The 13,672-nt window shown below is 42.9% G+C and overlaps 1 protein-coding gene across 5 annotated transcripts in view; it reads right to left on the reverse strand.

Moving 5' to 3' along the window:
* Nucleotides 1-13,672, reverse strand: part of cacna2d3a (calcium channel, voltage-dependent, alpha 2/delta subunit 3a) — a 341,398-nt gene that overhangs the window by 83,847 nt on the left and 243,879 nt on the right. For all 5 annotated transcript variants that reach the window (XM_070545074.1, XM_070545072.1, XM_070545073.1 and 2 more), the window contains one exon: nt 9,048-9,126. In XM_070545074.1, the coding sequence (XP_070401175.1) occupies nt 9,048-9,126 (79 nt within the window). The remainder of the gene's footprint in view (nt 1-9,047; nt 9,127-13,672) is intronic.

A 13,672-nucleotide genomic window follows, 5' to 3' on the forward strand; every position in this document is an offset into this window, starting at 1 on the left:
CTGCCACAGTTAGAGCTGCGTACATTACCATTAACATAAACTTTCCCCCTCTAGCAACTTCCTGAAATCCAACGAATCGACTGAGTTGGCTGGTATCTGATAACTGGTATTAACTCGTGTTAAAGTTTCTTGCACCTGTTATGGTTATCATAATCATAATTTGCTTAGTTTTAGGAAGAATATGGTAAACAAACTGATGATGACTGATGTAAGTTATCTTAATAAAGCTAGGCACACAGGATATAGTAGATTTTTTTGTCTGGGTTATTGTTAAGCTAAAATCCTCGCATTGATTCATAATTCGTGCTTATTGATTATTGGGTTAGTGACATCTTATTCTGATTTGTTATAACAACAAAAATGAACATCAGGAGGGATTGATAGGTATTTTTTAATTGTTCATCTTTGTTGTGAAATCTTTTCCTTTGTCTATGTGAAGAGTTACCTCACCCTTAAACAGGGATTTGTTAGGAAAAACCCTGACCTACTTATCAAGCAGAGTTCACTCACCCTTGCTGCTTAAATGTGTTAGGAAAAATCCTGACCTAGTTACTTGTTTTTACATTTGGGTGTTTTCAGAAAACTCCTTTCGGCTCGAGGTGTTTTTCCATTAGTTGAAGCAAACTGGTCAGACAGGGGTTTCACGCTATTTGTGGGTGTGTATGTTCAAATAAAAGCTCTTCACAAGCTTCGGCTCTTTGTGAGAGGAAAAATGGCTTCTGACTCCAGTGTGTCTCTGTGCCTTTCCCTCACCCGTTGCAAAAGGAAGCTTTGTAACGTATTTTAAGGTTTGTTACAATTTACCAAATTATCTATATGTGCTTTGACTTTCTTTAAGGTAATAGAGGAGGTAATATGGAAGAGAGACGATGGAAAGCTCCGGAGGGGGTTTGGGCCTTCTCTCTCTCTCTGTTTCTCTTTGTGTAAGGTGTGTTATTTCAGGTAAAGGACCATGGCGCATATAAAATACCTAACAGCTTCCCTGAGGGAAGCAGTCTGAACATGTTGAAGCCAGGGTGGGAGCTGTCCTTGATGATGTTTGCTGCCCTACTGAGGCAGCGGGAGGAATAAATGTCCATCATGGAGGGGAGAGGGCAGCCGATGATCTTCTGTGCTGTCTTTACCACACTCTGAAGCCTCACTCTATCCGCCTTGGTGCAGCTGCCGTACCATACCGTGATGCAGTAGGTTAGCAGGCTCTCAATAGACGAGCGGTAGAAGGTCAGCAGCAGGTCGGAGTTCAGTTTGTACTTAGCCGCTGTTGGGCCTTCTTGATGACCGCTGAGATGTTTTCCGCCCAGGAGATGTCAGCAGAGATGAGGACACCAAGGAACCGGAAGGTGTGGACCCTCTCCACACACTCCCCGTTGATGTAGAGGGGGGCCAAGTCGGTGCTGTGTCTCCTGAAGTCGACAATGAGCACTTTGGTTTTCTTGGTGTTCAGGGACAGGTTGTTTTCTGAACACCATGCTGCCAACTTCAGGACTTCCTCTCTGTACTCTGCCTCGTCTCCCTTCAAAATGAGTCCGTGTGTGTGTGTGTGTGTGTGTGTGTGTGATTGTTTGTCCTGTGTGTCTCTGTGTTGCCCTGTGATGGACTGGCTCTGTCCAGGGTCCCTACGTGGACAAAACGGGTTCAGACAATGGATGGATGGATGTTCCTGGCAAAACCTTTACAGCGAGAAAGGATCCATAGTCTGCAGAGGTTGAAAAGATCTATGGGTGATGCTGGGTTTCAGAGTAAATAATCCCTGACAATCATCACCTAATGCCAAATCTATCAAAAATAAGCTTTTGAACCTTTTTAAACCCTAACTCTTTGATTAATTTAATACCAACACAAAAATGCCTTACCCTAAATTTGGTCTGGAAGGGAATTTTTCTGTTCACAATCAGAAACATTAGACATTGGATTAAAAAACAATAAACATGTATAGCTTTACTTCAGGCTGACGCCACTTAGAGCTAGCTAAAGAAACATGAATATGCTCCACTGTCGCTGACATGGTACACCTGTTGCACATACAGTAAAGATCATTTGTATGTGGGACAATAAGAGTGGTCTGGGTCACAAATTGTCACACCCTGTCTTGTCTCCCCGTTCTGTTTAGTCATGTGTCTCTGTTAATTGCTCCCACCTGCCTCTCGTTTTACAATCACCCAAGCTCCCAGCCCTCATGTATTTAAACCCCTTCAGTCCTGTGTCTCAGGTTGGTTCATTGTTTCATTGTCCTGCGTGTTCTGTTATTAAAACCCTTTTTTTAAACCGTTCCTGCTTGTCTGCCTGCCTGCCTTTGCTCCCGCATGTGGATCCTGCCTCCGCTTCACTCACTGTGTCAGAATGAACCAACCCTGTAAAAGATCCAGCGGGGAGGTTCTGCCTTGGCAGTGTTTGCTCCAGTTTGTAACCGCAGATCACTGGCCGGCTTTTCCTCCTCTGGCCTCGTCTCGCCGCAGACACCATCGCCGAACCCCGGCTGCGACGATCCCCTCCGCCCTCCCCGAGCTAGATGTGGGGTTGGACCAGGAGACGCAGCTAGACCGCTCCTGCTACGTGGGCACCAGACTGGCTGTGTGCTCCCTCGGAGCTGGCCCAGGGCGTTGGGAAGGATGCCGGGCTCCACCGTTACCCCTGGTCCCAAGACGGAGCCACGAGCTTGCTGCAGCTCCGGCTCGGCGCGCCAGCTTGGACCCGCCCCCAGTCAGACCAGCAGTCCCGTCTCCGGTCCAATCAGTGCCTCTGTCATCTGCTGGCGGAGGGACCTTGCCTACAGCCCAGCTGACAGAGCTGGCCGGCCTCCAGACGGAGCTTGGCCGGATCCGTCAGCTCGTCAGCCTCCAGGAGTTCCAGCTGGACACCCTGTCCTCCCCGAATTACCAGGAGAAGGTTCTGGGCCAGTCTGCAGCTCCCTCATCTCTTGGCCAAAGGATCGAGCCCGCAGTCCACCTAGTAGAGCTTGCCGGTCTCCGAGCTGAGCTGGCCCAACTCCATCAGAGCCTCAGTCTCCAGGAGCTCCAGCTAGACAATCTATCCTCCCTGCTCTCCCAGTTTCCGGCACCACCAGTTCAGTCAGCTCCTGTTCCAGCGGTGGTCCAGGAGGTAGTAACGCATCCAGTTCCAGCGGTGGTCCCAGAGGTCGCACCACATCCGGTCCAGCCTGTCCAAGCGGTCCCGTCTGTAGCAACTCCTCCTCCACTCCAGAAGACGGCGGTCCAGAAGCCGGCGGCCCAGAAGCCGATGGTCCAGAAGCCGACGCCCCAGACCAGAAGTCGACGCCCCGGACAAGAAGTCAACGCCCCCGGACCAGAAGTCAACGGTCCAGAAGTCGACGGCCCAGAAGCTGACGGTCCAGAAGCCGACGGTCCAGAAGCCGACGCCCCCGGACCAGAAGTCGACGGTCCAGAAGCCGACGGTCCAGAAGCTGACGCTCCCGGACCAGAAGTCAACGCCCTCGGACCAGAAGTCGATGCCCCCGGACCAGAAGTCGATGGTCCAGAAGTCGACGGTCCAGAAGTCGACGGACCAGAAATCGACGCCCGTGGACCAGAAGTTGACTCCTCCGGACCAGAAGTCGATGGAGGTTGACGCCCTTTCCAGTCCTGAGGTCAATGCTCTCTCCAGCCCAGAGGTCGACACTCTCTCCAGTCCAGAGGTTGACGCTCCTTCGTGTCCAGCGGTCGACGCTCCTTCGTGTCCAGCATTCGACGCTCCTTCGTGTCCAGAGGTCGACGCTCCCTCGTGTCCAGAGGTTGATGCTCCTTAGTGTCCAGAGGTTGACGCTCCTTCGTGTCCAGAGGTCGACGTTCCCTCATGTCCAGAGGTCGACGTTTCCTCGTGTCCAGAGGTCGACATTCCCTCGTGTCCAGAGGTCGACATTCCCTCGTGTTCAAAGGTCGACGTTCCCTCGTGTCCAGAGGTCGACGCTCCCTCGTGTCCAGAGGTCGACACTCCCTCGTGTCCAGAGGTCGACGCTCCCTCGTGTCCAGAGGTCGACGTCCCCTCCAATCCAACGTCTCCGCTGTCTCCAGTCCAGTGGTCGGCGCTGTCTCCAGTCCAGTGGTCAACGCCATCTCCAGTCCAGTGGTCGACGCCGTCTCCAGTCCATTGGTCGACGACGACGCCTCCAGCCCATTGGTCGACGACGACGCCTCCAGCCCAGAGGCCGACAACGCTGCCTCCAGCCCAGAGGCCGACGACGACATCTCCAGCCCAGAGTCCGACGACGACATCTCCAGCCCAGAGTCCGACGACAACGCCTCCAGCCCAGAGGTCGACGCCACCACCTCCAGTCCAGAGGTCTCCTCCTCTGCCCCAGATGCAGGCCCCCAAGAGCTCGTCGTCATCTCCTCCTCTGCCCCAGTCGCAGGCCCCCAAGAGCTCGTTGTCATCTCCTCCTGTGCCCCAGACGAAGGTCCCCGGACTTTACTGGTTCCTGCCTCCTCTCCACCGGTCCCTCAGATCCTCTTGGCCCTAGAGCTGAAACAACTAATCGATTTAATCGATTATAATCGATTATTAAAATAGTTAACAACTTTTTTAGTCATCGATTAGTTGTTTAATAATCATATTTTACCGCATAAACTCTATTTTTTACCACAATCTGACATCGGTTACAATCTGTTAAATTTGCCGCCAGTGGGTGGCAGTAATGAGCCACTGATCTACCAGTGGAGCCGTAGAAGAAGAAATGAGCCAATAAGTGCCCTCGGTTTTCATGACGTATCACGTTACTGACGCTCATCTTGCTGTGAGAGATGGCGGATCAAGAAGAAATACGGAAGAAAAATAGAAGCGACAAAACAAGATAAACCCTGGACAAAAACCTCACGAGTACTGGAGCATTTCACTCTAGATGCTTTTAAAAGACGGGTGACCTGCAAAATATGCAAAAACCATGGCAAGACGGAAGCACGACGTCCCTAAGTGAACATTTGAGACGAAAACATGTGGGAGCTGATGCAGCAGAGGAAAGTCCGGTGAATCCGGTAAGTAACAGAAAATAAACAAGCTAACACAGATCAAATTTGGGAGCTGAGTTCGTTATAGTGAATGTTAAACAGGTTTTTTTTGCCGCGTCAGTCTACGGTGTTCTACTTCTGATTGACTAGATGCAATCGTGAATCTCCTCCGTGTTGTGTATCATGCACTTGCCAAATTTAGCACGTCTGTTTATAAGAATGTTCTCGTTAAGAGAAAAACGGCACAAACCCATGTTCCTCATTCAAAAAAGGACAACTCAGCGGAGAAAAATATACAGACGAGCTGTGTCCAGGTGAATATAACGTGGCATAGTTGTACACTTTCAATTTTTAAATACAGGAGAAATTCAGAAAGTCCTTTTTTTTACTATTAAAAGGCTGTTTTACTGTCTAACGCTGTAAAACGCCTCACAAAGCATTTTTATCAAAATAAATGATCACTGTATATTGTTAATTAATTCAAATAATGTAATATTGATTTAGTGTTGTAGTGTGTGTGCTCCTTTATTTTATATGTGTACTTATTTCAGTCTATTTGTGTTTCTTATGCAGAAAAAAACGAGCAACGATGAACAACTACATGGGGAACAAGACACTCACCCCCCAGCAATGCATACCACTTACAAACTCTATTCTAGATTCTACATTATTTTTTATGGAATTTGCCTCTTATATTTTGATGCCAAAAAATTATTCTGGACTGATATTTTGCACTGTTTAGCTCATTTTACACCGCTGACTGTGTTCATGTGCAATAAAATAGATTGCAGTCAACTGCACAATTCTCTTATGTTTTTCTTAACTGAAATGTATTCATCACTTGTATAGGTTAAATAGCTAAACAATAACAAACCGATTAATCGATTAATCGAAAAAACAATCGACAGATTAATCGATTATGAAAATAATCGTTAGTTGCAGCCCTACTTGGCCCTCCTTCCTGGTCCCCCTCCTCCCGCCCTGCTCTGTGTTCCTGTGGGCATCTGGGATCCGCCCTTTGGGGGGGTGGGGGGGTACTGTCACACCCTGTCTTGTCTCCCCGTTTTGTTTAGTCATGTGTCTCTGTTAATTGCTCCCACCTGCCTCTCGTTTTCCAATCACCCAAGCTTCCAGCCCTCATGTATTTAAACCCCTTCAGTCCTGTGTCTCAGGTTGGTTCATTGTTTCATTGTCCTGCGTGTTCTGTTATTAAAACCCTTTTGTTAAACCGTTCCTGCTTGTCTGCCTGCCTTCCTTTGCTCCCGCTTGTGGATCCTGCCTCCGCTTCACTCACCGGCATGCGTGTGACACAAATAAATATAAATTACCAACAAGACACCCACTATAACATGACTGCAATTGATAAATGGAAGAAAATGTGTAAAAAATATGAGCAAAGAACTACAGAGGAGGTTAAAAGTTAAACTGAAGCCATTATGTCTTGTCTATAAGACTTTTGGCTTCCAACTTGAGATTTTAAGAGCATTCCCAAATGTGTCTGCTTCTAACCCACCCAAAAACAGAAAAAGAACAGTTGTGTGATCCCAGTCCTGCCAACTAATTCTCTTAATCCTCAGGCATCACTTTCATTTACTATACTCTTGTGACCTTAGAGGACAAAAGTGTCCGCTCGTAAAAGTGGCTATAACAATGTATAAGTTCATACTTTTTTGCGTTTTTCTTTTCATAGATCTGTTAAATTCAGAACCGCTCAAATCTATAACAACTTTAATCGTTTTGAGGATTTTAACCCTTCAAATGCCAGTTTGATTACTCAATGTCATGGCAGTAATTTATTTATTTTCTAAATAAAAACATTTTTCTGCCTTGGGCATTTATTACAAATCAGTCTTGGTCATATTTAAAAAGTTTAAATTTTTACATCAATATTTTTTGTGTAACAGCAGATTTAAATGTTACCATACTCTTAGGACTATCGAGGACAAAAACGTCCCACTGACTACTATTCACACTGCAGTTTTTGTGACATCTGCAAAAATGATCATGCATTCTGTGATATTAGGATTTCATTTTGGAGAAAAGTAGTCAAATTTGTGATTTTTCATTTCTCTATTAGTGGCGCAGGTGAGAAACTACACGTCTTTAGATCTTCTGCTGTTTGGATTGAAGTCAAAATGTCAACTTGACCTCAGACCAGTGACAAAAAAAAAACAGTTTCACCCTCTTACTGAACTTTAAAGTGTAGAAAACAAAAAACAATTAGTATTTTTATGATCAGTCATACACAATGACTTGCAAGCACAATAATGCTACATTTATGTAGCATTTTTATACTTTTCAATAGTGAAACGTAGAACAAATATGTCACTTTGTAGGCTAGTAACTAAGCTATGTTTCACTTAACACATTCTAATCCATCGGTCCCCTTATGACTACAAACACTAGGGATGAGCGAGTACACCACTATCTGTATCTGTATCTGTTCAACCAACTAAATTATCTGTATCTGTACTCGGAATGGGCGTGGCATAACCCGGAAGTGGGCAAGGTTTAGCCGGAAGTGGGCGTGGTTTACATCAATGTATTATCTGAAATTGATATGGATTGATCAGATGTTGCTATGTGTTATTGTTTATTTGAAAACTATTTACAGAGCAGCCTCAGAATTGAGATTAAATATTTTTGATCACAATAGTAAAGGAACTATTACAGAACAAGTTTTTCAATAAAATCAGAACATTAATATTTGAGTGCATGGATTAATACATCTGAACTCATGCAGTAAGAACTGGGAAATATGAAATGCTAGAACCAGACAACTTTATATATATATTTTTATTTTAGTTTGATTAAACTGATGTTTTTCTTAACGTTCTTGGCATTTTCCCACACAAAGTTAAACAAAACAATGTTGATTAATGTGTGTGTGTGTGTGTGTGTGTGTGTGTGTGTGTGTGTGTGTGTGAGAGAGAGAGAGAGAGAGAGAGAGAGAGAGAGAGAGAGAGAGAGAGAGAGAGAGAGAGAGAGAGAGAGAGAGAGAGAGAGAGAGAGAGAGAGAGAGAGAGAGAGAGAGAGAGAGAGAGAGAGAGAGAGAGAGAGAGAGAGAGAGAGAGTTCAAAAAAATAAAAAACCCGACCGGAGCGGAGGTAGTGACAACAGCACGTCAGCTCTGTCTTGTCAAATGCACCATGTCGGTTACGAAAAAAGTAACTTTAAATATTCAACCGAAAAAGAGGCGAGCTGAAGAAAACCTAGGGAAAACTGAAGAAACGTGAGAAACAGTGAAGCAATCACAGCGAGATCCGTTACTCTGTGTGTGTGTGTGTGTGTGTGTGTGCGCGTATGCGTGGATGAGCCGGCCGGACTGCGCTCCCGGCCGGGTAGAGAGTTTTGTGTGTAGGGAGGGGCGGGCGCTCTATGTGACTGGCCAATCACAGAGCGTGAAGACAGTCAGTTACCCAATGAGGATTTTCCCTCAGCACGATTACAGATATTGACTCGTTTTACTCGTTTCATGCTCGTATTCATCAAAAATGCTTGATCCGTACCGGATACTCGTCTGAAACGAATATCCGGCTCATCCCTAACAAACACCCTCCGACTGAGTAGAGCAGCTCTCTGATTTCACCTCCATCGACACTTTTGATGCCTTGGTCTTCATTGTAGACGCCACTGAGAAAATCACACACACACACACACACATACACACAGCCTTTGTGTGACCCGTGGCTTATCTGCTGCCGCCTGAGGAAATGAAACCAGACCGTATCTGTCACCCATCCGCTGACTAAATATAGAACCAGAGCGAAAGTGATCTACGCAGCAACACCACTGTGACCGTACACAACGCACCCTCAGAGTAATATATTTGCTTGACCAGACTTTAGGTCTGGAGGAATCTGGAGTAATGTGACATGTCGTCTTTGAGCAACTGGAACCAGCTGCCACCTGCCATGTTCAAATGCTAATTCTAATGAGCGTCGACAAACTGTTAAGACACAATGTGCCAAATAAAACTGGAGATCCATAATGTTGATTTGTATTTGGCTTAGAGCACCATGCAGCAACTTTTGTTCAAATGCAAAAGCTGATTTAGAGAATAAAAAATAACTTAATATTAAGTCTCACCTTTGTTAGCACACGCCATCCATTTGAGATTTTCTGCAAAGGCTGACTCCCGACCAATCAGGTAAGGGAATATTCGGACCTACAGAAAGGAAGCAAAAAACTACTAATATTCATTATCTTTACAATTCAATTGAGGCTGCTACATCTCTAAAAATGATGACACTGTCAATTCCAACAAAAAGCTTATTCTTCTATTGCTGATGATTAGAAAGTTCCTCATTATATTTTAAATAGCAAAGTTATGAGTTCTCAAAGGTTCTACAAGTCTTTCCTTTATAACTTATTTAAAGTCCGAGTGATTCGAATGAAAGAAAACACTAAATGTATTATATGATTTTAAATAAAAAAATAGATACAGTTAAGATTATTTTTACAGAAAAGGCAAGACTCACAAGAAAATACTTCAGTTCAAACTCAAAAATTCCTCAACCTGATTCAGAGAATCTACTGAACTCTTTGCTAACCTTTCTTCTTCTATGAGTTTTTAGTTTTGTGCATGCGTGCATGCGTAGGTGGGTGCGGGCACATGTATTGTATTGTATTTGTATTTATTTTTCCATCTTCCTTTTGTTCAAACATCCTTTGGAGATAGGGTGGAAGATGAGCCTGATATGCCTGATGTACTACAGCCAGTGTATGCAGGTCAATAATATCGTAAAATTTTAGAATTTTTAAATGGATAAAGATAGTGTTTGTTGGTGCATAATAGTAAGCATGGGAAATTATTCAAACTACGTTTTTGAAGTAAATATATAAGATAAATATTTGCTCTGTAATTATTTCCCCATATTTCAACACCATAGCTCAGATATGGTAAAATAAATGAGATATAGAGTATCTGAAGGGATTTAATATCTAAAACAAATCTCATTCTACTCATAAGTCCTATATTTTTTAAAATTTTTATCTTTATATCATCTATATGAGGCTTCCAACTCAGTTTTCCATCTATAGTAATTCCTAAAAATGTATATGTGTGTACTCGTTCAATTGCAATACCATTTATTTTTATAATAATTGCATTATTAATTTTCCTGTTTCCAAATATAATGTACTTTGTTTTGGTCACATTCATAGAAAGTTTATTCCTGTCAAACCATCCTTTTAACACTGCCAGTTCTTTTTCAACTAAATCAACAAGTTTGTTTAGGTCGTCCCCAGAACAATAAAGGCTGGTGTCATCTGCATACAACAAACAATTTACTTTATCTAGAAACGTACACACATCATTATATACATTATGAATAATTTTGGTCCCAAAATAGACCCTTGTGGGACTCCATGAGTAATGAACTCCTTTCTTGAATCAACATTATTGTTATGCACATACTGGTCTCTTTAACTAAGGTAGCTTGCCACCCAAGCATAAGCTGTGCCACGAATTCCATATCTTTGTAGCTTTTGAAGAAGAAGTGTATGATCTATAATGTCAAAGGCCTTACTTAGGTCAATGAAGACACCCAAGGTATATTTATTTTCTTCCACTGCAGTTGTTCTACAATTAAGGCCATTACTGCCATCAGAGTGGATCTGTCTGATCGGAAACCAAACTGTTGTTCATTCAACAAGTAGAATTTTTTTTTACAAAATCATCAAGTCTAGTGACAAACAATTTTTCTAAAATTTTAGAAAATTGTGAGAGAAGCGAAATAGGTCTATAATTTATGAATAAGTGTTTACTTCCATTTTTATAAATAGGAATTACTTTTGCTGTTTTCATTTTACTTGGAAAAAACCCCGGAACAGAATGACAGATTGCAGATATATGTAAGGGGTGTGACAATGTGATTGATAATTTCCTTTACTAACCTCATATCTAAATTACAGCAATCAGTTGAACTTTTGTTTTCAAATTTATTGACAATATTTATTAATTCAATGTCTTCTACACCCCTTAAAAATAGCGAACTGGGGTTACAATTAGATATGGACTCTGTAATTTTTTTTCTCATTTTTACTTATAGGTGCTTTAATAGCACCAGCTAATAATGGTCCAACCTCAACAAAATAACGATTGAAAGCATTAGCAATTTCCTTGATATCAGTTATTTCATGATCTTCTTTGATGAAATAGCTCGGGAGTGCATTAACTTTTTTCCATTCCTAATTATACCGTTTAATATTTTCCACATTCCTCGTGTGTTATTCTGGTGTTGTTCTAATAATTTATTTATTCACGTGTATTATATTTATTAATTTATTTTATATATCTTTTATCTTTCTTCAGCACTTTTAGTTCTTTGTTTTAAATATATTCTGTAAAGATGATTTTTCTTCTTACAAGCCTTTACTATGCAATATGTTATCCAGGGCTTTTTTATTTTAATTTTATTTTCAGTAATATATTGCTTCAATGGGCAGTGTTTATCATAGAGTTTGGTTACTTTGGATAAGAAGGCATCATATGCTAGGTTGGGGTCCTCACTACAAAAAACTTCATCCCACGTCTGAGCAGAAAGATCTGCCTTGTATGCAGCCAGGGCTTCAGGTGTTCTATGTCCAAGGGCGTCAGTTTGTTTTCAGAATTGCTGGGGACAATAACCATACACTTGAGTGGGGTTTAAAAATTGCTGGGGACAATAAAGTAGGCTAGCACAGGGGTCGGCGGCTCTGGAACCGCATGCGGCTCTTCCATCCATCTGATGCGGCTCTCTGTGCTTGTGAAATAATGAATGGATATTTAAATAAAAAGCTTTATATTTTACTGCATTAATTTTACATCTGTATGCTAATTCTAAATGTAAAGATTGTCTGCGTAAACCTGAACAGTTCCAACCCGGTCTTACTGTGAGACCAGGTTGACGCGTCACGCTTGTGCGTAATCATATCGGCGCTTCTGAGCTGCTTTCTGACCTTCCCCACCTACAAAGTTTAATTACAACAATCAAACGTGACAGAGCCTGGATTTGTATTCTGAACAGTGTAAACATGTTTTAAAAAAGAAACGTAGGACAAAAGTGGCACCTGCTCAGTAAAACCATCAACAGGGTGAAAAATACCAAAAATTGAAGGCAGAGACGGGCTACAACTTCTGGATCCACTTTATATAAATCGTTTTATTGATTATCGTCTAATGAAAGATAATTAAGACGTACATGAGTGATCAGGCGCGTTGCAAGCTTTTCAAAAGTGTGGGGGATGTTGTCTGTGCCTAAAATAATTTCATGTTATTCATCTTGTTAGTTTAATTTCCGTAATAGCGGAGCAGGTGCGAATTTTAGACGCGTCACGCATGTCTCCGTTTCAAACATGTTTAAACTGTTCAGAATACAAATCTAGGCTCTGTCTCGTTAGATTGGTGTAACTAAAGTTTGTACTGAATGAAACTTTACATTAAACCATGTTGAAAAGTAAAGGATCCGATTAAATAGTTTCCCCCTCATTTACAGTCAGTATAGTGCAGTGCGCACGGCTCTGGGGTTAATCAAGTTTAATTGTAACATTAATGTGTTACTGGACACGCTGGTCTGGTTGGTTAGACCAGTGTTTGAAGTGGAAAACAAACACACACACACACACACACGCACCAATTAAAATAATGCTGATAGCGTGGACTAGAAGACAGGTGATGGTTTACGTATTTAAATGATGATCAGGCTGCTGTAAAATGTAATCTCCATCCACATCCAGACACAATCATCCTCTATTCTTTCTCTATTTGCTCTGCTTTTGTCTGGGCTGATCAGCTGATGGTGCGCGCGGCACGCCTAACTAGCGGCTGATGCACATTTTACGCATTTGGAGAGGTGGACTGGATGCTTTGCGTTTACTGGAAGTTGGTCCACTTAACGCACGGTTGTAGACTAAATATTAATGGCAAATGAATGAAAATTAAATTGTGAGTTTTTACTTCATATTTTAGAAATAAAAATGACGGGGGAAAACATTTATGACGTCTTTTTAAACTAAATTTTCTAGCGCGACCTGCCTGCTTCACTTAAGTCACTGCTTATTAAGGTCCGTCCAAAATTACCGTGGCCCATCCAAAAATGAAAACCTGGCGCTGCGCCAGTTATAAACCTCTGCAAATTGTTGTTCTTCACTTTATCAAACTCAGACTTTGTACAGCTAATGTCAAGATGTAAAATTATGAATTCAGTCGAGCTCTTCCGTCCCTCCCTCTCCTGCTCTCCTGGAAACCCGACATCGGCTGGGAGGTGAAGAAGGAGATGAGGCAAACAGAGTGAGTGCGACGTAAAGAAACCAGACTGGTGTGGAGGTGAGCAAAACAGCTGGAAAAGTGTGGGCGTTGAATCCCCCACGGGTACGATGCCCCCGGCTGCTGTCACCTGTTGTGAGCAGCGCTCTGCTGTCTGAGGGTAGGCCCCGCCCGCAACGCTGCGGCTGCTGCAGTGTTTTCTTTACTGTGGGAAACGGGTAATAATGGCTCTTTGATGGGAACAGGTTACCGACCCCTGGTATAAGATCTGAGCTGGTAAAACAAAAATCCTCATCAGCAGGCTTTTTTGAAAGTGGGGGGGACACAGCTGCCAATCATGAATTTTGCCGGGGACATGTCCCCGGCGTCCCCAGTTAAAATGACGCCTATGTCTATGTCAAACCAATTTCTGTGTAATTGTTTCAGGATTTTGAGCATAATGTACTATTTGATGAAAAACACTAAA

Source organism: Nothobranchius furzeri, chromosome 15, assembly GCF_043380555.1.
Source record: "Nothobranchius furzeri strain GRZ-AD chromosome 15, NfurGRZ-RIMD1, whole genome shotgun sequence".
Taxonomy (NCBI): domain Eukaryota; kingdom Metazoa; phylum Chordata; class Actinopteri; order Cyprinodontiformes; family Nothobranchiidae; genus Nothobranchius; species Nothobranchius furzeri.